Source organism: Stomoxys calcitrans, chromosome 4 (genome assembly GCF_963082655.1).
Source record: "Stomoxys calcitrans chromosome 4, idStoCalc2.1, whole genome shotgun sequence".
Taxonomy (NCBI): Eukaryota; Metazoa; Arthropoda; class Insecta; order Diptera; family Muscidae; genus Stomoxys; species Stomoxys calcitrans.
Window position 1 is genome coordinate 105,063,086 of NC_081555.1, and position 17,194 is coordinate 105,080,279.

A 17,194-nucleotide genomic window follows, 5' to 3' on the forward strand; every position below is an offset into this window, starting at 1 on the left:
CGATCATAGAGCTTGTCTCGAAAGGGAAACAAACAAAATTAAAGTCTGACAAGACTTGGACATAGGTTCCATGTATTAAAAATTGTACGTAGACTCGGTATTATATAGTCGGCTCTGCCCGTCTTTTGTCTTTCCTTAACATAATGATATTTAGCTTAGTGCCAGTCAAGTTCAAGTAATAAATCATTCTTAAAACAGATATTTAGCAGCCTATAACCACAGTGCCCTTTATGACCACTCATTTATGATCGTTCATCTACAAACGCAGTGGACACGACGCGTGCGCACAATTTACATATACCCTGGCGATTATTCCCATAAAGCGATTCAACTTGGGCAACTGATAAGCAGCTGATATGTTTTCATAATAGTTTTTAATTCTTTGTATGAATCGTTCTTTGTCTCTAGCGGAGAGATACACACACAAACAACAACAAGAAGAACAGCAAAAAAGAACATCCGAGCATTAGCAATCTGATTTTTATGCAAAGAATTATTTAAAAGGGGCTCGGGCCATTGTGGAAAGGGGGAAATTCTGGGCATTTGAATGCTTTAAACCAGGTTTTAAGCTGATAAATTGATTGAGTATTGTCGTGTCGTCTAAGCGAAGCGGTGGTTGTAAGCGGTCAAAAAAAAAATCTCAATATCGTTTAACAAATTTCAAAGATTTTTTTTAGAAAATCAGAATTTAATAGAAAAGCAATAAAAAAAATAATAAGAAAATGTTGAAATTTGTGTTAATATTGAGTGTGGCATTGGCTTTGGTGCATCATGAAACAGAAGCCTTTAAAGTGATTTCTATAAATACAGGTGCGCTGTCCAATGAAAGATTCTTCCCCGTTGTGGATACGATTTAGTGAATTTTTTCCCTTATCCTTAGGTTCAGCTCCTGCTTCTAGTACAGCCGCAGCTCCTGCCCTAGATCCCAGTGCCCTGCTGCAGGGTGTACAGTCTGCCTTGGCCAGTAAACTACAGCAGATACAGGCTTTAGTGGGAGCCTTGGTGCAGCAAAAGACAGCCCTGAAGCAAAATGCTTTGAATTCGCTGCAAGGCGCTTTGGGCGGTGTCAAGAGTCAAGTTCAAGGCTTAGTGGGTCAATTGCGGCCACCCATTGTTATACGCAAACAGATTTACCTGGGAGCACCGCCGCCAGCAGCCACTCCCGCAGCAACCACAGAGGCCGATGTCGACGATGACGCAGCCACAACCAAAAAAGAATAGAAATAAAAAACTAAATTTTTCTTCCTTAAGTTTAACGACATTTAGTGTGATAAGATTTTTGTTGGATATAATCACGACCTGCGTACCTAATCGAAGTGAATAATTTTTATTTGCCTTAATGAAGAACTGTGTATATACGATATTGTTTCGAAAATTTTATTAAATACATTCATTCAAATCAAAATAAGAAAATTTGCTGGCTTTGAATTGATTGAGTGGGCAGACAATTGGAGAAATGATGTGAATATTAATGAGTTTTAGGGATGAATTCGTTAGTAACAAACCATAGTAACGCAACGTTCGAAAGAAAACTACCATGGCAACAGAAATGTTGATGAAATGAAATAAAAGGGAACTGAATGAGAAATATCTCATTCTAGATATATTTACTAAGGAAAGTGACAAGCGCAAGTGAACTCGTTTTTTTATGCCCACCACCATAGGATAGGGGGTATATTTATTGAGTCATTCTGTTTGCATCACATCGGAATATCAATTTCCGGCCCTACAAACACTATATATATATCAGATCATAGCAATATACCAAAACGATTTAACGATGTCTGTGTGCCTATTCGGAGGCCACCGTAGCGCAGGGGTTAGCATGTCCGCCTATGACGCTGAACGACTGCGTTCGAATCCTGGCGAGACCATCAGAAACAAGTAAGAGCGTGCTAAGTTCGGCCGGGCCGAATCTTATATACCCGTCACCATGAATCGCATTTGTCGAGTTCTTTTCCCGGCATCTCTTCTTAGGCAAAATAGGATATAAGAAAAGATTTGCTCTGCTATTAGAGCGATATCGAGATATGGTCCGGTTTGGACCACAATCAAATTATATGTTGGAGACCTGTGTAAAATGTCAGCCATTTCAAATAAGAATTGGGACCTTTGGGGGTTCAAGAAGTAAAATAGAGAGATCGATTTATATGGGAGCTGTACAGGGCTATAGACCGATTCAGACCATAATCAACACGTCATGTTGATGGTCATGAGAGTATCCGTCGTACAAAATTTCAGGCAAATCGGACAATAATTGCGACCTCTAGAGGCTCAAGAAGTCAAGATCCCAGATCTGTTTATATGGCAGCTATATCAGGCTATGAACCGATTTGAACCATACTCCGCACAGTTGTTGGATATCATAACAAAATACTTCGTGCAAAATTTCATTCCAATCGGATAAGACTTGCGCCCTCTAGAGGCTCAAGAAGTCAAAACTCAAGATCGGTTTATATGACATCTATATGAGGTTATGGACCGATTTGAACCAAACTTGGTACAGTTGTTGGAAGTACTACCAAAACACTACGTGCAAAATTTCAGTTAAATCGGACGAGAATGGCCCCATCTAGAGGCTCAAGAAGTCAAGACCCAAGATCGGTTTATATGGCAGCTATATCAAAACATGGACCAATGGAAACCATACTTAGCGTAGTTGTTGAAAGTGGTACCAAAACACCTCATGCAAAATTTCAATAAAATCGGATAAGAATTGCGGCCTCTAGAGGCTCAAGAAGTCAAGACCCAAGATCGGTTTATGTGGCAGCTATATCAAAACATGGACCAATTTGGCCCATTTTCAATACCAACTGAGCTACACTAATAAAAAGTATTTTTTCAAAATTTCATGAGGCTAGCTTTACTCCTTCGAAAGTTAGCGTGCTTACGACAGACAGACGGACGGACGGACATGGCTAGATCGCCTTAAAATGGCAAGACGATCAAGAATATGCATACTTTATGGGGTCTTAGACGCATATTTCGAGTTGTAACGAACAGAATGACGAAATTAGTATACCCCTATCCTATGGTGCAGGGTATAAAAATGCTCAGCGGTAGTTTTCCCTCCTAATGCTAGCAACATTTGGGAGATACTATTCCATGTAAAACTTCTCTCCAAGAGGAGTCGCAGAGCGGCACGCCGTTGGGACTCGGCTATAAAAAGGAGGCCCATTATCATTGTGCTATAACTTGAATCGGACTGTACTCCTTGATATGTGAGAAGTTTGCCTCTATTCCTTAGGGGAATATTCATGGGCAAAATTTGGAAAATTTGCAATTTGTGTGCCTATCCGTCTGTGTGTTCGCCTATTGTAATCCCTCTGCAGCCTTCAAAAATTGAGGAATTAAGCTGAAATTTTGCACAGATCCGTATTTCTCTAAACTTAAGTTTTTTAAAGGGACAAATCGCATCATATTTAGATAAAGCTGCCACATAGACCGATGTTATGATGTGAGCTCATAAAAAGAGAATTTATCAGCAGTGAGTTGGATTGAGCCACCCGATATCTCAACCATGTATGGTCTACATCAAACCACATTTAGATATAGCTGCCATATAGACCAGTCTGCCGATTTAGGGCCCCAGACACAGAAAAACCTTATACATCACCACAATTTTTTGAAATTTGAAACAGTGAGTTGGACAAGGCCACTCGATATATTGGTAAATCCACCATATGGAACGATTTGTCGACTTAGGAACTTAGGCACATAAAAGCCTTATATATCAGTCAAACTCTGAAATTTAAAACAGTGGGATAGACAAGGAGCTTAAACTTGAATCGGACTGCACTCATTGATATGTTAGAAGTTTGTCCCTGTTCCGTAGTGGAATGTTAATGGGTAAAATTAGCATTTGCATTTGGGATAGACAAGGCCACTTGATATCCGATATAGTTACCGACATTGACCGATCTGCCGACTTAGGGTCTAGAGGGCGTTAAAGGCGCATTCATTGTCCGATTTCGCGGATATTTGGAACATTGAGTTGGATGGAGCCACCCGATATCCGAACCACATATGGTCGAAAGAGTCTTACATATGGCATATGACTGGGCTAGACCCAGAGGTCTCAATGTTAACCCAGAGAAGACTGAAATATGCCTGTTCACAAGGAAGACGAAGGTGGGCCAATTTAACGCACCACGTTTCCTCAATAAGACGATTTCGATATCTCACAAGGTCAAATATTTAGGTGTGATCTTGGACAGGAAACTGAAGTGGAAGTGTCACATTCAGGAGCGTACTGAGAAGGCTCACAGATGTTGGGCACTATGTAGATGGGCCGTAGGCTCGAAATGAGGCCTGAATCCTAGGAAAGTCCACTGGCTCTAGAGGAGCGTGATTAGACCAATACTTACTTACGCCTCAGTAGTTTAGTGGACTGCTATGGAGAATAAGTGCAACATAAAGCCCATACAACAGGTTCAGAAAACATGTTGTCTTGGCATAGGCGGACCGATGAGGATCACGCCCACCAGGACACTGGAGACTATTCTAGATATCCGACCCATTGGCAAACAGGTTAGGTGTGAGGCAGCCAAAGGACAGAGTGGGCCTGAGACAGATGGGCCTGGGACAGATGGACCTGGGACAGAGTGGGCCTTTTTTTAGACTGCCTGACCATAATACGGTCCTGCAGGCGGAGATCCGGGCGATCACGGATTGCGTGAAATGGTGTGGTGCTAACGCGAGGACGTCGAGTGTGAACATCTTCACCGACAGTAAAATTGCCATAAGGGCAATAACAATCAGAACGGTAAGGTCACGAACAGTCTTCCAGTGTAAGAAAGAGATAAATGCCTTCACTGAGGATGGAGTCAGGATGGCTGACTCCATAACGGAGTCAGGGAAATGTAAGGGCAGATTATTTGGCGGTGAAGGCCAGAGAACTGCAGAGGACTTTCGGTCGACGCAGTCCGCATGCAACATTGTGGAACAGCGAAACGGTCGGTAGGACGGCGAAAATCCTATGGGGGGATCCAGATCGTGAGAAGACGAGGCTATTACTGAAAGGAAGCAAGAAGGAGGTCAGCATAGCTATTGGTATCATAACGGGACACATAGGACTACGAGCTCACTTATGTAAAATCGGTGCGGCAAGTGATAGCATGTGTAATGCATGCGGGGAAGATGATGAGACGTTGGAGCATTTCCTTTGCCATCGGCCCGGCCGAACTTAATGCCTTTTTAGTTGTTTTTTTGAATCAATTCCTTTTATAAGGATTTCGGTAAATATGGCACATATATCCAAACGCGATTCGATTGGATCGTTCTAGAACATATCGTATATGTAGTGCCATCACCATTTATATTACACATCTTCAATTTATGTTCGGTCTATTATCTAAATACGGCCAAATTTAAGCCACTTCACATTGTTGTCACTTCTGCGACAAACCAACAAAAAACTCCCCCTTTACAATAAAAAATTCTTAATTTTTTATTTTGCACACTTCGTCCTCTTGAACTCCTTATCCATAACTTATGAAGGCTTTAACGTTTTATCCAATTCAGCAATTCTGTGGTTACCCCCCTCAAAAAAAATAAGAAAATATTGCCTATAAGAGATTTATGTTTCATACTAAATTGCTGGACTATTTTAGGGGATTATGGCTCCCTACCACATGTGGAGATTCACTTTGAAACAAATTCAGTAAATGTCATCTCATTTCACATTTTCTAAGAACAATAACCCCATAAGGCATAAAGTCAAACATTCATTTCACATTTGGCAATTTTTCATGGCTTAAGCCTCTTACAAAGGAGTTCAAGGTTTAAGTGAGCAGCCCAACTGGAGTTATTGAGCGAAAATTCTGTCCACCACGCCAAACAGTGCTTACACAATTTGTTACGTATTCCATGTTCCAATTTCACAGCCACAGGCATTCAATTTGCACTCTCTTGAAAATAAATAAGGCAAGCAGGAGGCCAGGCCAGGACACAACAATCGTCCATCTACTGTGGGGCCGTTGTTCTTGTTTGCACCCAAGAATGTGCCCAATGAAAATTAAAACTCAATAAATTCTCATTAAAGGCAATAATAAATGAACTTCGTACATAGATTCTCCTTAGTGTAGGTCCTTTGGGTATTTATGACCATGTGAGTGTGTGTTTGTGTGTGATGTACCCCATATACATAGGTACTATGTGAGTAGTCATTCTAGGAAACAATGCATGTGTGTTGGTGTAGCTCGTCTGCTTCTTTGATTTACGTGTCCAATGTTATGGTTCTTTAACACAAATAGCACCGCACGCATTCCGAGCCTTGGACACACGAGCCTTGAGAGGGCTTCTGGAGGATAGGGTGCACAGTGATCTATTGGCAGGCTGGAAGATAAATTTCAAAATCGTCTTTTTAAAATCGAGCTCTCAATGTATTTGGTAAGGATTTTAATTTGTGTGACCATAGACGGTAAAGACACTTATCATCTGTTGATGGGTTATAGACTAAGACTGGATGCTTATTATTGTCCCGAAATGGGATGAAACGAATAACAAAAAGAGACAGGCATTGGAAAACTCGATCCTTATTATACCCTCCACCATAGGATGGGGGTATACTTATTTCATCATTCCGTTTGTAACACCTCGAAATATGCGTCTAAGACCCCATAAAAGAGATATATTCTTGATCGTCATGATATTTTAAGTCGATCTAGCCATGTCCGTCGGCCTTTCCGTCCGTCTGTCCGTTCGTCCGTCTATCGAAAATACTCTAACTTTCGAAGGAGTAAAGCTAGCCGCTTGAAATTTTGCAAAAATACTTCTGATCAGTGTAGGTCGGTTGGGATTGTAAATGGGCCATATAGGTTCATATTTAGATATAGCTTCCATATAAACCGATCTGGGATTTTGACTTCTTGAGCCACTAGAGGACGCAATTCTTATCCAATTTGGCTGAAATTTGATACAAGTTGTTTCGTTATGATTTACAACAACTTCGCCAAGTATGGCTCAAATCGGTTTATAGCCTGTCAGGCTGTCATATAAACCGATCTTAGATCTTGACTTCTTGAGCCACTAAAGAGCGCAATTCTTATCCAACTTTTCTGGAATTTTGCACGAAATATTTTGTTATTACTTCCATCTTCTGCGCTAAGAATGGTTTAAATCGGTCCATATTCTGATATAGATGCCATATTAACCGATATTTGAAGTTAGCATGAGGCGTTTCGTTTTGACTTTCAACAACTGTGCTTATAATTTTGCAGATATCCTAGGCTTAACATCATATTCCAAACAATTTTTGACGATTTCGTATTCTTTATATGTTAACCTGACCTGTTGAACTCATAAAATCGGATTTTTCTTATATATAGCTGCTATATAGACCAATCTCCGGACTTCAAGTCTTGAGGCAATAAATTGGTAATTTTTCTTCCGATATCGATGAAATTTGGTACAGTGAGTTTTCGTATACTCCTACCCATTTCTGTGAATCAGACCGGACTATATTTGGTTATAGCTGCCCTATAGACCTAGCGCCTGTTCTCGCGATATAGGTTATTGGGGCCATAAAAGATCCATTTATTACCGAATTCGATGAAATTTGTCACAGTGTGTTCTGGTACCCCTCTAAACCTTATTGTTGAATATCGTCTGGATCGAATCATATTTGGATATAGCTGCCATATAGACCGATCTTCTGATATGGTGTAATGAGCCTATAAAAGTAGCATTTTTCATCGTATTTCGATGAAATTTGTCACAGTGTGTTTTGGTACCCCTCTAAACCTTATTGTTGAATATCGTCCAGATCGGAGCATATTTGGCTATAGCTGCCATATAGACCGAATTCCCGTTTTAACGTAATGAGCCTACGAAAGGAGTTCTAGTACCCTCTAAACGGTTTTGTTGAATATTGTGCAGATGGGGTCATATTTGGATATAGCTGCCATATAAACCGATCTCCCGATATAGAGTATTGAGTACCCTACACCTACCCTATAAACACAAGAAGGGCGCCACATCTAATTCTGACCCAATTTTGATGGACCTCGGCGGATGTATCCAGAGAGATTATTAAAATTCCTGTAACAAATTTCGAGCAAAGCAAATATGTTTAAAATGACAAATGACAAAATGAAAATCGTGCGATATATATATATATGAGAGCTATATTATAATCTTAACCGATTTCTATGGAATTCACCAGTAATATCGAGAGTCATAAGAAAATCTTTCCTGCGAAATTTCGAGAAATCGGTTAACAAATGACCATTTTATTGCTGTATTATTGCAAATCGGACAAACATATATATGGGAGCTATATCCAAATCTGAACCGACTTCTATGAAATTCACCAGTAATATTGAAAGTCATAGGAAAATCCTTCCTACCAAATGTCAAGAGAATCGGTCAACAAATTACCATTTCTTTGCTGTATTTCTCCAAATCGGACTAACATATATATGGGAGCTATATCCAAATCTGAACCGACTTCTATGAAATTCACCAGTAATATTGAAAGTCATAAGAAAATCCTTCCTGCCGAATTTCATGAGAATCGGTCAATAAATGACAATTTAATTGCATTATTTCTGCAAGTCGGACGAATATATATATGGAAGCTATATCCAAATCTGAACGGATTTTTTCCAATTTTAATAGGCTTCGCCTCTAGGCCGAAAAACATGACCAAACCAAATTTGAAAACGATCGGATGAAAATTGCGACCTGTAGTGTGTACACAAATTAACATGGACAGACGAACGGACAGACGGACGGACAGACGGACGGACAGACAGACATGGCTAAATCAAATCAGAAAGTGATTCTGAGTCGATCGGTATCAATGGGTCTATCTCTCTTCCTTTTGGGTGTTACAAACAAATGCACTAAGTTATAGCACCCTGTACCATAATAGAGTTGCAGGGTATAAAAATGATATCGCGCAGGGAACTCGATAAATGCAATCCATGGTGGAGGGTACATAAGACTCGGCCCGGCCGAACTTAGTAGGCTCTTACTTGTTTTTTGTCTTTGGGTGCAGATTGATCTTAGCCAACAAATTTTAAAAAATTGGCTTCTATGCTTATTGACCTTAAAACATGAAAATAATGACAAATGGAACAAATATTGAAAAATTCGTTCCAAATTGTTGTTTTTCAATTTTAAGATGTTTTTTTTTTATTTTAGAATTATTTTAATTTTAAGAAAAATATTTAAAATTTTTAGAATTTTTTTTTTTGACATTTTAATTTAACAGTTTTTGCAGGCAGATTAATTTTATTAAAAATCTTGGTAATTTTGGCCTTTTGGGAACAGATTGTTTTTAGCCAAAAATTTCTTCAAAATTGGTTGTTTTAGAAATTTTCCTTAAAATGTAATTTTAAGGCTCTAAAGGTAATAAACGCTAAATAAGTTTTAATATTTTGTATTTTTTAATTTGTATTTTTCATACAAAATGTCTCCTGTAAGCCCTGTCATTCCTTTAAACTGAATCACTGTGTTGTATTTCTTTACTTCCTTTGCGAACAAATAAAAATAAAAAAGAAAGTAAACGAAGTGCGCAACATTGATGCGTAACTGTGATTTTTATGGCATACTTGTTTTTTTCTCTTGGCAGTTTTTATTATTTTTACCGTCCAAAGGATATCTTAACACAAACAAGGCAATGTCCATCCGCATCCGGTTCATCATATGGACAGACAGAAAAATAAAACGCATTGAGCAGGCGATATATGCTTCGCCCAGAGTCTTAAATCCCAAACAATTCCATTTAAATGTAACCAAGTGGTTACATGTGAGAGGTGCACGCGTGTGTTTGTTTGCGAATGAGTCTCTGCTAAGAAGTGTAAAATCCCATAAAAAGCATAAAGAGATGTATACTGCTGTACAGCGCTAAGCCAAGAAATAAACGAATTGTTTATGCAATTTAAGAAAGTAGAATTTACGGTACATCATCATTTGATGGATATCAAAGTAAGCTTAGATATATATTCATTTTATTTTTCTCAGATAATCGAATTTTATTGCCTTACATGGGAATGTAATGTAAGATTCATGTAAGGTATACGAAAAAGAGTGTAGTGTTGTTTAATTCAGTAGAACTTTTAAAGGATGTCTAATCATGTCTCAGACATCATATTCACTATATTATCAGAATTGACCAAAAAGTGCTTATAAGAAAACCATCCAAGATCGAACTGCAAATCTAAATTATATGAGAACAAGTAGAAAGGGGTTAAGTTCCACCGGGCCGAACTTTGGATACCCACCACCTCGGGTATATACGTAAATCACAATCCGGTGAAAAATGCAAACCTTACACCCCATAGCAGCTATATCGAAATATGTTCCGATTTGGACCTAATACTATTAAATACAAGTCATTGTTCTATTGTGTATAACAAAATATTGGTCTTTTTAGTAGCTATATCTAAAAATATACCGATCTGAACCATATACTACACCGATGTCGAAAAGCCCAACATAAGTCACTGTGTCAAATTTCAGTGAAATCGGATTATAAATGCGCCTTTTATAGGGCCAAAACTTTAAATCGAGAGATAGGTCTATATGGTAGCTATATCCAAATCTGGACCGATCTGTGCCGTATTGCAGAAGTATATTGAGAAGCTTTACTTATCTCACTGTCCCAAATTTCGGCGACATCGGACAATAAATGCGTCCTTCATTTGCCCAAAAATTTAAATCTAGAGATCGGCTTTATCCAAATCTGGACCGATCTGTGCCGTATTGCAGAAGTATGTCGAGGGGCTTAACTAAACTCTTGGTCCCAAATTTCGGTGACATCGGACAATAAATGCGCGATTTTTGGGCCCAAAGCCTTAAATCGAGAGATCGGTCTATATGGTAGCTATATATAAATCTGGACCGATCTGGGCCGAATTGAGGAAGGATGTCGAAGGGCCTAACACAACTCACTGTCCCGAAATTTCAGAGACATCGGACTTTAATGGGCCCAAAACCTTAAATCGAGAGATCGGTCTATATGGTAGCTATATCCAAATCTGGACCGATCTGGGCCAAATTAAGGAAGGATGTCGAAGGGCCCAACACAACTCACTGTCCCAAATTTTGGCAAAATCGTATAACAAATGTGGCTTTTATGAGCCTAAGACCCTAAGTCGGCGGATCGGTCAATATGGCAGCTATATCAAAATCTGGACCGATCTGGGCCAAATTGAAAAAGGATGTTGAAGGATCTAGCACAATTTCGGCGACATTGGACAATAAATGCGCCCTCTATGGGCCCAAAACCTTAAATCTAGAGATCGGTCTATATGGCAGCTATATTCAAATCTGGACCAATCAGAGCCAAATTGAAGAAGAATGTCGAAGGGCCTAAAACAACTCATTCATTGTCCGCGACATCGGACAATGAATGCGCCCTTAATGGGCCCAAAACCTTAAATCTAGAGGTCGGTCTATATAGTAGCTATATCCAAATCTGGACCGATCTGTGGCGTTTTGCAGAAGTATATCGAGGGGCTTAACCTAACTCACTGTCCCAAATTTCGGCGAAATCGCACAATAAATGCGCCTTTAATGGGTCCAAAACCTTAAATCGAGAGATCGGTCTATATGGCAGCTATATCCAAATCTGGACCGATCTGAACCAAATTAAGGAAGAATGTTGAAGAGCCTAACACAACTCACCGTTTCTAATTTCAGCAAAATCGGATAATAAATGTGGCTTTTATGGGCCTAAGACCCTTAATCGGCTGATCGGTTTATATGGCAGCTATATCCAAATCTGGACCGATCTGAGCCAAATTTAAGAAGGATGTCGAAGGGCCTAATACTACTCATTGTTCCAAATTTCAGCAAAATCGGATAATAAATGTGGCGGTTATGGGCCTAAGACCCTAAATCGGCAGATCGGTCTATATGGGGGCTATTTGAAGATTTAGTCCAATATAGCCTATCTTCGAACTTGTCCTGCTTATGGACAAAAAAAGAATCTGTGCAAAGTTTTATTCCAATATCTCTATTTTTGATGACTGTAGCGTGATTTCAACAGACAGACGGACGGACATGGCTAGATCGTCTTAGATTTTTACGCTGATCAAGAATATATATACTTTATAGGATCGGAAATGGATATTTCGAAGTGTTGCAAACGGAATGACAAAATGAATATACCTCCATCCTTCGGTGGTGGGTATTATAGAAGAGGATCCAAATTTAGTTTCACTTTCTTTAAAATAAGGCTTCTTTTAAAAAAAGACTGTGATAGAGGGTAAAGTGTTAAATCGTTGGCTCGGTTTGCAATAATTTCAGGACCTTTCTGAAAATACAAAGTGATGTTCGTTGGGCTAAACATGTATTTGAAGTGTCGAAAGAAGCATTCAAGTGTTTAGGCTTCCCTAAACGGTGTAAGAATTACTTCACTCCGTCTGATCTTCTTAACATCAAAAACACCTTCATAAGGCCGAATATGTAGTACAACTCATATGTATGGGCTGGAGCTTCAAAATCATCCCCGGAGCTACTGGACCGTGTACAGAGGAGAGCGATGGTGTTGATTGGGGACAGTAGGGTATCCAACTCTATTGCCTCCCTTCATCATCGTCGCCATGTGGGTTGTATGGCGCTGTTCTATCGGTACTTTCATGGTGTGTGTTCGTCTGATATTAGTCTTCTTATCATCAGGAATAAGAAGGATGTATATCAGGGATACTAGTCATTCCAGGAACTCACGCCCGTTTGTAATTGATTGGCCAGCGGACTGCACTATGCATTATAGAAAGAATTCTTATTTCCCCCGAACCGTTAGTATGTGGAATCGACTAATGTTTTTCCCACCCACTTTGACATCCAAGGATTTAAGACAAATGTCAATAATCACTACATCCTTTCCCCTCCCCCCCATCCAATTCCTTATTTCCTCTCGCCAAAGCAATGCACTGCTTTCATAGGGGACATCCCCTACGTGTTGGCTAACAGAAAAAAAAAGTAAGGACGGTGTAACATGATTTTATCCACGGGTGATGCTGGCCAGCAGGGTTTACCCGTAAGGACACACAAACCTGAAATAATAGGTTAGGTTAGGTTTAAGTGGTAGTTTGCCATCAGACTCACTTAGACGTTCTCGTCCATTGTGATACCACAGGAACAGAAAAAGAAAGATGCCTTCAAGTTAATGCCGTTTAACCATACAGATAGCTATAAATGTTAGGAACTTGCGAATCTTCGCATCCACCAAATCAGACAGGTTCTCAAAGAAGTGAGAACCTAAAGTGGAACTCCTTCTGATTGCTAGTGGGACACACACACACACAGAAGGTGTTCTATAGTCTCTTCTTCTTCGATGTGCTTCTGCCAAAGTCGTTGCTGCCAACTTTCAGTCCGTCAGCATGTTCTCCGATTGGACAGCGACCTGTCATGACAGACACAATGACTGAGACGTCTATTCTAGCCTGTGACAGCAAGGCGGTAGACCTCTTCAAGCCTGGATTAGGCCACATAGTTTTGGAATGCTCGCAGCCCCCTCATTGTGATCATCTATCATTCGTTGTCCTTCGGGCCTAGTCCTGAAAACTTTGCTTACATCTCGCTAGAGGCATACCGATAGATTCCAGTTTCCATGGAGTGTGTCAGGTAGTGCCTAGCCTCGCAAGCTCGTCCGCTTTACAATTCCCTGGGATATCTCTGTGGCCCGGCACCCAGTACAGGTAAATATTGAACTGTTCAGCCATCTCATTAAGAGATGGTTTTTGTTTCAGAAATACGTTCTCCAGAGATTTAATGGCTGCCTGGCTGTTTGAAGGATATGCCAATAGTAGTAATGACATTAAATCTTAGACACTCGACCACTTTTTTAATAGCAAGGATCGCCACATGAAACACACTGCAGTGGTCAGGTAACCTTTTCGATATGACCAGTTCTAGATCTTTAGAGTACACCCCAAAGCCCACCTGGTCGTCAAATTTGGAACCATCCGTGTAGAAGTCTTTAAAATTTCTATTACCAGGGATATCGGTTCTATCAGGAAAAGGGGTACAGCACTCTTTATGAAGAAGCGGTTTAGGTAGGGTGAAATCCGCACTACCTGGAACATCGCATATTGTATCAAGGATAACACAGTGTACGTATCAGAGATAGCTCCCTTAGCCTCACGACAGTGGTCACAGCAATTTGTCTAGCCACAATGCGGCTGTGATGCACAAACAAGCCATGCTTTGGATACGGTTGCGTATTGAACAGTAGGTGGACTTTTTAAGCGCCGTCCACCAGACCGCAACACCATATAGCATTATAGGTCTGACAACTGCAAAATAAATCGAATGCATGACGAGCGGACAAAGCTATATCTTATCAGAAAGTGATCCTCGGGATGTTACAAACAAAAACGCAAAGTTATAATACCCTGTACCTCAGTAATGATGTAGGGTATAAAAATAGAAGAGTTTTAAGCAGTCAACCAATATTAACGCTTCATATGGCAACTATATAATTAGTTTGACAATTATAGCTGATTTGCAATCGATTTAAAATGTTAAGACAGTCAAAAATATGTTTATTCATTGCAGGGATTTAAGCCGATCACAGGTAAAAACAAACAGGTTGATGGTTTGGTTAGGGTATTCCCCATTATAGGCTGACGGGTATACACATACAGTTTTATTCTGTGAGTAACGAGGAACAACCTCAAATTCGATCACACTATTGACCTGTTCTCTCGCCAATTTACTTTTGCCAATTTACTTATGCCGTTTGAAGGTAACAAATTTTCCACCGCTAAGGTGTTGATCTTAATAAATTAAAAAAAAATATAAAAAACTGTTAATGGTGGAATCGCTTTTGCAGATACATTTCTCATGAATTATTCGTTATAATTATAATGTTTGTTCCATAGTAGATTATTTATTCAGTTAAAATTGCAAAGCGACTTAATTTGTCTAATTTAAATATTCCCTGAGTCACATGCTTCTATTCTAATATTAATTAGTAGGGTCATGAATAATACGAGGTGAGGAACCGTTTGAATTCAAACTCAGCGTTATCTATAAAACAAGTAAGGATGGGCTAAAGTCGGTCAAAGCCGACCTTTTGATATCGAAAGTAAAATTAGCTTAAATTTTAAAGGTAGAATTTCGACCATATTGTGGAAGCCAACAACTATGTTAAGTATTTATGGGCATTAACACAGTTGTTGGCAATATAGGCAAAATGATATGTGCAAAATTTCAGCAAAATCGGATAAGAATTGCGTCCTCTAGAAGCTCAAGGAGTCTAATCGGGAGATAGGTTTGTATGGTAGCTACATCAGGTTATGGACTGATTTAGACCGTACTTAGCGCAGTTGTTAGAAGTAATAACAAAACACGCCAATCTAAATTTCAGCCAAATCGGATAAATATTGGGCCCTCCAGAAACTCAAAAATCAAGACAGCTATATTATATGGCAGCTATATCAAAACCTGGACCGATTTAGTTCATTTACAATCCCAACCGACCGACTCTAACGAGAAGTATTTGTGCAAAATTTTAAGAGCCATGCTTCCTTCGGAAGTTAACGAGCTATCGACAGACAGACGAACGGACGGACGGACTGATAGACGGACGGACAGACGGACGAACAGACGGACGGACGGACAGACTGATTTAGACCGTACTTAGCGCAGTTGCTAGAAGTTATAACAAAGCACGCCAAGCTAAATTTCAACCAAATCGGATACAAATTGCGCCCTCTAGAAACTCAAAAATCAAAACCCAAGATCGGTTTACATGGCAGCTATATCAAAACATAGACCGATTCGGCCCATTAGCCCATTTACAATCCCAACCGACGTACTCTAATGAGAAGTATTTGTGCAAAATTTTAAGCGCTATCGACAGACAGACGGACGGACGGACGAACAGACGGACGGACGAACAGACGGACGGACGAACAGACGGACGAAAAGACGGACGGACAGACGGACGAACAGATGGACGGACAGACGAACGGACGGAAGGACGGACAGACGGACAGACGGACAGACGGACGGACGGACATGGCCATGTCGACTTCAAATGTCATGACGATCAAGAATATATATACTTTATGGGGTCTTCGACGAATATTTCTGGGTGTTACAAACGTATTGACTAGATTAGTATACCCCCATCCTATGGTGAAGAGTATAACAAGTGAAAGCGTGCTAAGTTCGATCGGGCAGAATCTTGGGAACCTACATACGAAACTTCTGTCAAACCAGAAAAAACTAAAGCTTCTAGGAATCGAGCAAGGATAATCCAGAGTTTGGTTTGGTTTTGGGAGCTATATCAGGTGATGGACCAATTTGGACAGTACTTGGCACACTTATTGGAAGTCAGAACATAACACTATTTGAAAAATTTCAGCCAAATCGGATGAAAATTGAGGCTTCCAGGGGCTCAAGAAGTCAAATCGGGAGATCGGTTTATATGGGAACTATATCAGGTTATATATCGAATTAGATTGTACTAAACACAGTTGTTTAAAGTCATAAAAGAAAACTATGTGCAAAATTTTAGCCAAATCGGACCAAATTGCGGCTTCTAGGGGCTCATGAAGTCAAATCGGGAGATCAGTTTAGATGGGAGCTAACTCCAAATCTAAACCGATATGGTCTATTTGCAACGACCTACATCAATACTTAGTATATGAGCAAAAATTAAACGGCTAGCTTTACGCATTCGACCGCTATCGTGATTTCGACAGACGGACGGACATGGCTAAATCAACTCAAAATGTCGAGTAGATCAAGAAATTATATACTTAATGGGGACCTTGATCTATATTTCGAGGTGCTACAAACGGAATGACTAGATTACTATACCCCCATCCAATGTTGGTGGGTATAAAAAGTATCCTCGAAAAAGAAAATCTAAGTTAGGAATTCCGTGCTACTTACAACATCCCCAATTGTTTCCATGCCACGCCCCCAAGTTGGTTCATGTCTGGTATTGTTTCCCTACCTAACCGCCGGTTTCTGTTAGCCGCAAAAGCCAGGCAATGACGTAGGAAATTCTTCAACGTCTCCTCATCTTCCCCGCATGCCCTACACATGCTATCACTTCCTGCACCGATTGTGAACTCTGTGATTGTGAGATAAGTGAGCTCGTAGTCCTATGTGTCTCGTTATGATACCAAAAGCTATACTGACCTCCTTCTTACTTCCTTTCAGTTATAGCCTCGTCTTCTCGACCCGAAAGGCTTTGGGTTAACCAAGTTTATTGACGGCAGTC

The 17,194-nt window shown here is 40.0% G+C and overlaps 2 protein-coding genes across 2 annotated transcripts in view; both read left to right on the forward strand.

Moving 5' to 3' along the window:
- Window positions 1-566: 566 nt before the first annotated feature.
- LOC106088946 (uncharacterized) lies at window positions 567-1,413 on the forward strand. Its single transcript, XM_013254660.2, has 2 exons — window positions 567-810; window positions 881-1,413. The coding sequence occupies exons 1-2, from the start codon at window positions 723-725 to the stop codon at window positions 1,219-1,221; spliced, it is 429 nt and encodes a 142-aa protein (XP_013110114.2). The 5' UTR covers window positions 567-722; the 3' UTR covers window positions 1,222-1,413.
- Window positions 1,414-12,949: 11,536 nt separating this feature from the next.
- The window catches only part of LOC131996996 (uncharacterized transmembrane protein DDB_G0289901-like), a 58,487-nt gene continuing 54,242 nt past the window's right edge, over window positions 12,950-17,194 (forward strand). The window contains exon 1 of the mRNA XM_059367223.1: window positions 12,950-12,991. Coding sequence (XP_059223206.1) covers window positions 12,950-12,991 — 42 coding nt within the window. The remainder of the gene's footprint in view (window positions 12,992-17,194) is intronic.

Coding starts and splice junctions, on each gene's coding strand:
- LOC106088946 (XM_013254660.2), top strand. CDS start 723: ATGTTGAAATTTGTGTTAATATTGAGTGTGGCATTGGCTTTGGTGCAT. Junction 811..880: donor AGTGATTTCTATAAATACAG/GTGCGCTGTCCA, acceptor CCTTATCCTTAG/GTTCAGCTCCTGCTTCTAGT.